Raw genomic sequence first — 7,601 nt, 5'->3', positions numbered from 1 at the left:
CCCCATCCTTCTGAATCTCTCCTCCTTTCTTTTGACCTTTTTTTGTCCTTCCTTTCTTTGTTCTTCATTACAAAACACCCAGGAATGAGCTAGCAGTCTCTCAGAACAGGGAGCTGAAATTCTGAGTAAACGAATGCAAGGTGTTCTTTTGCAGGGTGGCAGGAAATGCAGAGGTGTCTGGGAACGTTGCTTGCCACTGTGTCTCATTCCTATTCCGCTATGGCTGTCCAAATTCAACATGGTTCACACAGTTTCTGCAGAGGTACGGCCACCATTGATTTGCTGAAAGCCCGTAATAGCCATAGACCTCTAGGATCTAGGCCCAGCGGGCTGCTGAATACTCAGTGCCTTCACGGAAGGGCTCAGAGGACTTCGTGGGGACTGTGTGCCCCATCCAACCCCAAGGAATGGACCTGCTCTGCTGCTGATGGCTGCCTGTGGGTTACAGAGCGGAGATCCAGAGTGGAGATGGTGGGTCGATCACTGTCCAGATCCCAGAGGTGAGCAAGCAGCAGTTGCTGTCGGCTTTGCCGCATGTTCAGCTGAAAGTTGTCTGCTGGACCGGACACAAAAAGTGAGCGCCTTCCATCTCCACATATCTTACCATTCACCTAACAAGTAACCCCTGGGGCCAGGGAGATGGCAAGCTCGTAACTTCCAGGAATAGGCTATAAACTGTGACATCCAGACATGGTCCCTCTTTTCTGGTAGTTGAAGCCAGGCAAGGCTTCTGGACCCACACTGAGGGGTTAAGGAGGGACCCCAGAGCTCTCGCCTGTGACGACTCCCCGGTAGCTACTGAACCTGGACAGACAAACCCCAGCTTGGCCCAACTGTGGTCAGCAGCCTCCAAGGAGACCCTTGATGCCCCCTGCCCCCGGGAGAGTGCCCCCACACTCTCAGGCTCTCCCTGACAAATGGGGCCATGTCATGTGAGCAGCCCCACGGAGGTGCCCGGTGGTGAGGAGCTGAGGCCTTCTGCCAACAGCCAGGCCAAGGCATTAGCTTGGAAACCCAGCCTCTAGCACCTCTAGCACCAGGAGAGCTTTAGACGGCTGCCGCCCTGGCCATCAACCGGACCGCACCCTTGTGGAAGACTGAGCCTGAGCCACCTGGTCAACCACACCCGGCTTCTCAATCCTCAGAAAACTGTGTGACACAAGGAACGTTGTTTTAACTTGCCAAGTGTTGGGGTCTTTGTGCCCTATGAACCGGTAGTGCGTACGGTCAACAGAACAGATTAGATGAATAACCTGGTGTGTGCTCCCCAGAGCTCTGGGAGGTAATGGAGGAGAGTTAAGGTGGAGAGGAAGCAACCCCGCACTTTTGGGGTGCCCCCCGGACATCGGCCCAAAATCGCACACCCAGCGGTCTTGAGAAACAGGGCGGTTACAGAGAGTCACATACACACACATCTCTGTACTGGTCATTTGCTAGTAGAAATGGACTTTTTATCCTTTCAAAAGCAAAATCTATGACTACCAAATCCCATGCATATGACTAAAGCCCAGCTAATCAGCGAAGAAGAAACCATTGCTGGAGGAAGGTCTCTAGTTCAGAAACAAAATTTACCAAAACTCAAAGAAATGAGTTTATTCAGACGTTCTACAAGGGGGAACATCTTACAGAAGACACCCTAACATCAGCCATAGGACGCTGCGGAACAAGCCATTCCAGGCTCTGTGCCCTAGCCTCTGGATGAGCTGAGCAGCAGTTACGGTGACCAACCACCCAAGGGCCTCAGAGGCCAGGCGAAGTGTGGAAGCAGCCACGCTCCGAGAAAGAAAAAAAGTTCGAAAGTTCAGTTGCTGCCAACCTGCTACCTTGGGAAGAAGCAAATAATTATTAATTATATTAGTAGGAAGCCTAAATATGAAAACCAGAAATGGCCCGAAAGGTTAACTCCTGTCTCAAATCCACAGACAAGGAGAACTTAGCAGGAGCAGCGTGCCTACACCAGGAACTCCAGCGCCCGGGACCCCCATGAGCCAAGGAACAGGGAGGAGTTCCCGTGGTGGGAGTGGGCGGCTGTCCTCTCTGCTCCCCTCCTTCCTACAGCCCCCACACACCTGCTGTCAGGGTGTGACTGCAGACAGACCTAGGACATGCCGGACTCACACCTGGAGTTCACACGGGGTTTGCCTCAGGTGTCTAAGGGGATCCACGCTGAGCCGTCCGGGTGCGTGCCAAGTTCAGAGGGCCGGGGAAGGACAAACTTGTCAACGGTGTTAGGAAGTACAGAAAGAACAAAGCTAGCCTGTGAGGGAAGGCCTGAGAGCCCAGGAAGCTCCAGTGAGCCCACTTTCCGAGGCCTTATCTTTCCAGGGTCCAGGGCATGGGCACCTGGAGGCTTAAACAAGAGCCCCAGTGCCCGGGCAGGACTGAAGCTCTAGGGCACAGAGTCACCTGGGGTCGTGGACACAGCCAGCCTCCTGAGCAGCTGTTGACGTGCATTTGAATCAACACATCCACACTGTGTTCTCCCACAGTCTCCTTCGCCTCCACATCCCAGGAATACACTCCTGGGTATAAGGGACTTCCGGTCATGGGCTGTTTTCCTGTACTTCGACTGTATTTTATCCTTATGACAACCCCGTGGGAAACCCAGGGCTGCTATTAGCTTCACTTTGCAGATAATTATTATCCCCCCCCTTTTTTTTTTTAAGATTTTATTTATTTATTTGACAGAGAGAGATCACAAGTAGACAGAGAGGCAAGCAGAGAGAGAGAGGAGGAAGCAGGCTCCCTGCTGAGCAGAGAGCCCGATGCGGGACTCGATCCCAGGACCCTGAGATCATGACCTGAGCCGAAGGCAGCGGCTTAACCCACTGAGCCACCCAGGCGCCCTATTATCCCCTTTTTAATGATGTGAAAATTGAGGCTTGGAGAAGGCAGCAACTTGCTCAAGGTCATAGGCTGAGGACAGAAGCCAGTGTTGTTCCGCAGGAGGCTGGCCTCTTGCCGTCCCCCTGCACTGCTTCCCACGGAGTGGACAGGCAAAGAAGTGGGACCACAGTAACAACTTCACGTCAGGCAGTGTCCGTCGGAGTGTACCTTACCCTCCTCCCGAACACCTTCAAATTTCTTGCAGGCTTTGAGTCACAAACCCTCTGGACTGGGTGATTAGGGAACAGGGGTGAGGGCGTGGGGCTCGGTCACTTCCCATCAGGGCACATTGCACAAGCCCCGTTAAAGTACGAGGAAGCACTGCCTCGGGAGTTGCAGTCCCGGGACTGGTCCAGGCAGAGCATGCGCAGGACCCAACCCTCCGGAGGCAGTAAGTGGGTGGGGCAGCTGGGGGGTGGTGCCGAGAGGAAGGCCTGCTGGAGAAAGGACCGGAGAGGCAAAGAAGGGCGGTGAGCCCAGCTGTGTTAACTCTGGGCAGCCCCTCACACAGCCCTGGGCCCAGGGGCTGCTCTCTGAGAGAGCCCTGAAGAAGCACCCGGTGCTGGAGATCGGAGCACCCACCATCGGGACACTCAAGGCGAAAGATGTCCCCACACTCTCCAGCTGGGAGGGAGAGAAGCCTACACAAGCCACACTACTGTTCTCACACCTAAGGAGTAATGGTGGGGAGTGCAGGCCCAGAAACCAGTCAGACCAGCTCTGAGACTCTGTGGTGTCGCTTCTCAGTAGCCAAGTCAGACGGGTTCATTTTTGACTCTGTTTCCCCATCTGTAAAATAGTGGACCAGAGTTGAGAACAGAAGAGTGTCTAGAGGCGCCTGGGTGGCTCAGTGGGTTAAGCCTCCGCTTTTGGCTCAGGTCATGATCTTCGGGTCCTGGGATCGAGCTCCCCACGGGGCTCTGTGCTTGGCGAGGAGCCTGCTTCCCGCCCCCCCCCCCCCCCCGCCCTGCCTACTTGTGATCTCTGTCTGTCGAATAAATAAAATCTTTTAAAAAAGGAATTGTGTCTGGTATGGGGACACCGGGGGCTCAGTCTGCTCACCGTGGGCCTTCCTTCGGCTCCGGTCAGATCTCAGGGTCCTGGGATCCAGCCTGTCAGGCTCCCTGAGCCAACCGGAGTCTGCTTCTCCCTCCCCGCCCCCCCCCCCCCCAATAAAATCTTGAAACAAAGGGAGTGTCTGGAATGGACCAAGCACCAGTTAACATTATCTCTTGCGGGGGAGGGGGGAAGGGTGCCGGGGGGGGGGGGCTCAGGTCATGATTTTGGGGTCCTGGAGTCAGTCCCAGGACGTCCTCCCTGCTCTGCAGGAAGCCTGCTTCTCCCTCCCCCTCTGGCCCTCCACCTGCTCGTGCTCTAATAAATGAACAAATTCTTAAAAAAAAAAAAATAGATCCGCTGTAGGACTGTGTGGAAGGCACGAAGGCGCACGTTTCTGTAAGCCATAAGCCGTCCCCCTAGTCCTCCATTTGTCTCCAGACGGAAAGCTCAGCAGTCAGTGGCCTCCAAGCTGACCACTCAGGCGCTGGAAGCAGAGGCGGCCGGGGCAGGGGGCTGCCTGCGGGCAGGGACAAACCGTCTCCGGGCCCTGATCCGATGACCGGCGCTGGGACGACTTCTAACGCCGCTGCGCCCCCGGCAGAGAGGAGACACCCCGCAGGACGAGAGTCTGCCTGCGCGAGGGCGCCCGGCCGCCTCCCTCCGCTGAACCGCGAACCAAGTGCAAGGCCCTACAGCTCAGAGACAGGGTCCCGGCTGCGGGTCGGGGTCCGAGTCCGGGTCCCAGGAGCGAGTCGGGGTTCGAGGCCGGTTCCGAAGTCGGGGTCCGAGGGCCGCTCTCGCTTCGCCCGTAACCCCGGGACCCGGCGGTCCCCCCCAGCAGCGGCGCCCGGGGACGGCGTGGCCGCGGCACGCAGCCCGGCGCGGAGTCCCGACACCCTACCTCCCGGGCTGTACTCGCGGCGCTCCGCACCCGGCGGCACCTAAGCCACCGCTAGGGAACGCCAGGGCGGCCAGGGCAGCCGCGGGGCGCCGCGGGGCGCGGGGAACCCGCCCGGAACGGCCGCCACCGCGCAGGCGCCGCTCCAGGGCTCGCCCACCGCGCAGGCGCCGCTCCAGGGCCAACATGGCGGCCGCGCTGCTGCTGCTGCGAGACCTCTGCCGGGGCCGGGCAGCGGGGTCCGCGCCAGTGCGGGGCCGCTGCTTGCGCTGGAGCCTGGGCCTCGCCGCCGGGACCGGGAGGAGGTGCTGGCACTTCGTCCACAGGCCTCCGACCCGACTCGTGGGGGCCCGAGGCCACGCCAAGCAGGTACCTGCCGACGCCGGGCCGGGCTTGCGCCTTCCAGCCCCTGACCTCCGGCCGGCCCCCCTCCCCCTCCCCCCTGCCCTCCCGTCCCCCCCGCCCCGATTCCTCCCCTGACCCCCGGCCCCCAGCCGGGACCGACCCCGAACGAGAGCGGCGCCTTCGGGTGGGGGGAGGCCGCCCGCAGCCCGGAAGAGACTCCGCACAGGCCCGGCCTGCATCTTCCCAGCCCCTTTGGTGTATTGATATTTTTTGCCTGTTGCTCGTTGTCCTGGCGTCTGAAAATCGAATCCAGGGGTGCCTGGCCCAGTCGGTGGAGACTCCCGACTGGATCCTCTGGTGGTGAGTTCGAGCCCCACCCACGTGGGCTATAGACAGTACTTGAAAACAAAATCTTAAAAAAAAATACTTATTTTAAGGGCGCTTGGGTGGCTCAGTCCATGAAGCATCTGCCTTCGGCTCAGGTCATCATCCCGGAGGCCCTCGACCCGTGGGGAGTCTGCTTCTCCCTCTCTCTCTGCTTCCCTTAGTGCTTTCTCTAATTATGGAGAGCGAGGGAGCGAGATCGCAGAGGCAGAGGGAGAAGCCGACCTGTGGCCGAGCAGGGAGCCAGAGGCAGGGCTCCATCCCAGGACCCCGGGATCAAGACCCCAGCCCAAGGCAGATGCTTCAGTGACTGAGCCACCCAGGGGGTCCCCGGCAAAAAGTTTTAAAAACTGAGCCCAGTGAGAGTGTCACGGAGAACTGTTTCATAGTTGGCTCAGGTGGGTCCGACCTCATGAGGAGGAGTTCCACGTGGTCCTTGGCTGTTGGTCCCAGGGGCTGACGGTTTTGTGTGAGCAGAGCACTGTCGGGTATCTGACCTGCGCCTTGCAGCTTCAGGTGTCCCGGACCTGCGTTAACCGAGCACTCTCCTGAAGGTGCGCTCTGGGCTCTGCTCAGGTCAGCTGTTCATGCAGAAAGCAAAGACCCCCTGTCCTGCTGCCATTTTGGCTGGTGATTCCCTTCAGTTCTCTCTTAGGAGCTCAACTCACGTTTTAGGTCCTAATTTGTTATTATTGTTGTGTTTTACCATAACTCGAGGACCAGTTTGAATTATAATTCTGCTGTAGATTACAGCCCATCCTCTGGATTTTTTGTTTCTTTTCAGACTTTGCAGCTGCACCAGCTAACCCCAGCCTTCGGAGGGTTCAGTGGATTGTTGTTGGAACAGCATCTCCTCCAGAATCCAGTCAGACTCTGGAGACTCTTAGGTGTGTACCTTCTGAAACACAGGTGACGGGTACATGCTGTGACAGTTGTAAATGAGTCACTGGAGCAGCTGGTTTGACGCTGACAGAGAAAAGAAATCACTCCGGGGACTTTGGCTTCTGTTTCTCGGGAGCCCTGAGATGCTGTGAAGTGCAGTTTGCAGTCAGACCGACTGACCAAGGTCTGAACGGCCGAGTGTACTTATCTGAGTCGTCTCCCCACTCTTAAAAAATTCTGGTGTATGGCAGTAATTGGGCTTCCAAGGTCTTCCATATTCTCCAGGCAGCTGCAAGAGCGCCAGTCCGGATCTTCAGAGTGACTCTGTATGTCTTATACCCAGAAGGGAACTACAAACAGCCACAAGTAATTTATTTTTAACAATAGTTTTATCATTTAGTGAGACACCATGACATCTTCAAGAGAGATCTTAGGTCCAAGGATTTAGGACCTTTAGGGTTGACGAGGTTGATCTTAGCCCCCCCCCCCCCCCCCCCCCACCGTATATCCAGTTGGAATGGGGAAAAGTGAAATCCCCCAACTCCTAAAGGATGTTCCATGGCTTGGTGCCCACATGTGGTCAGTCACATGCTTGCCTCCTATGTGTGTTTCCCAACTTAAGGGTATGCATGTGCCCAGGGCACACACCTCACTCTCTAGACAGCCTGGTCCTGTGTCCAGGGGCCATCAAGGTAGTCCCATTTCTGGTTCTCTTAACCTCGTGAGGAAAGGTACAGCTGTCACGGTTGGTGAGACTCTCCTTCCTCTCCTTTTAAACATTAGTTCAGTTAGACAGTGGGCAAGACCGAGACTCTCGTGGGAGGAGTGTCGTGTTTTGGTGATGGTGGCCACTGGGTTGCTGTTGACGCCTGTGTCTAGCCTCTGTATTGCTCATTTATTTAAATTTGTTTAGAGTAAATGTGATTATTGAAGGGTTGTTCTCCAACAAACTCATGAGGCTTCCCCAGGATGCATTCATGAGTAAGTTTTATCCCTTCGCATTGCTAATCTGAATTGCAGAGACACTCTGTAAGTTCGAGTGATTTGTTACCTCCGAGTAGCAGCTGCTGTACTGAGGAGGATTCTGGCCTTCCGGATCTTACGCCTGTAGGCTTCAGGTGGCTGCTGTTCTGGTTCCTGGTGAAGG

General features: G+C 56.5%; 1 protein-coding gene across 2 annotated transcripts in view; it reads left to right on the top strand.

Moving 5' to 3' along the window:
- The first annotated feature begins 4,996 nt into the window (after positions 1-4,996).
- SPG7 (SPG7 matrix AAA peptidase subunit, paraplegin) overlaps positions 4,997-7,601 on the top strand; it is a 29,234-nt gene continuing 26,629 nt past the window's right edge. For both annotated transcript variants that reach the window (XM_047710081.1, XM_047710080.1), the window contains exons 1-2: positions 4,997-5,212; positions 6,357-6,459. In XM_047710081.1, the coding sequence (XP_047566037.1) occupies positions 5,030-5,212; positions 6,357-6,459 (286 nt within the window). In that variant the 5' untranslated portion in view covers positions 4,997-5,029. The remainder of the gene's footprint in view (positions 5,213-6,356; positions 6,460-7,601) is intronic.

This window comes from Lutra lutra, chromosome 17 (assembly GCF_902655055.1).
Source record: "Lutra lutra chromosome 17, mLutLut1.2, whole genome shotgun sequence".
NCBI lineage: Eukaryota > Metazoa > Chordata > Mammalia > Carnivora > Mustelidae > Lutra > Lutra lutra.
The sequence above is the reverse complement of the archived record's forward strand: the minus strand, read 5'-3'. Positions and strand labels throughout refer to the sequence as shown.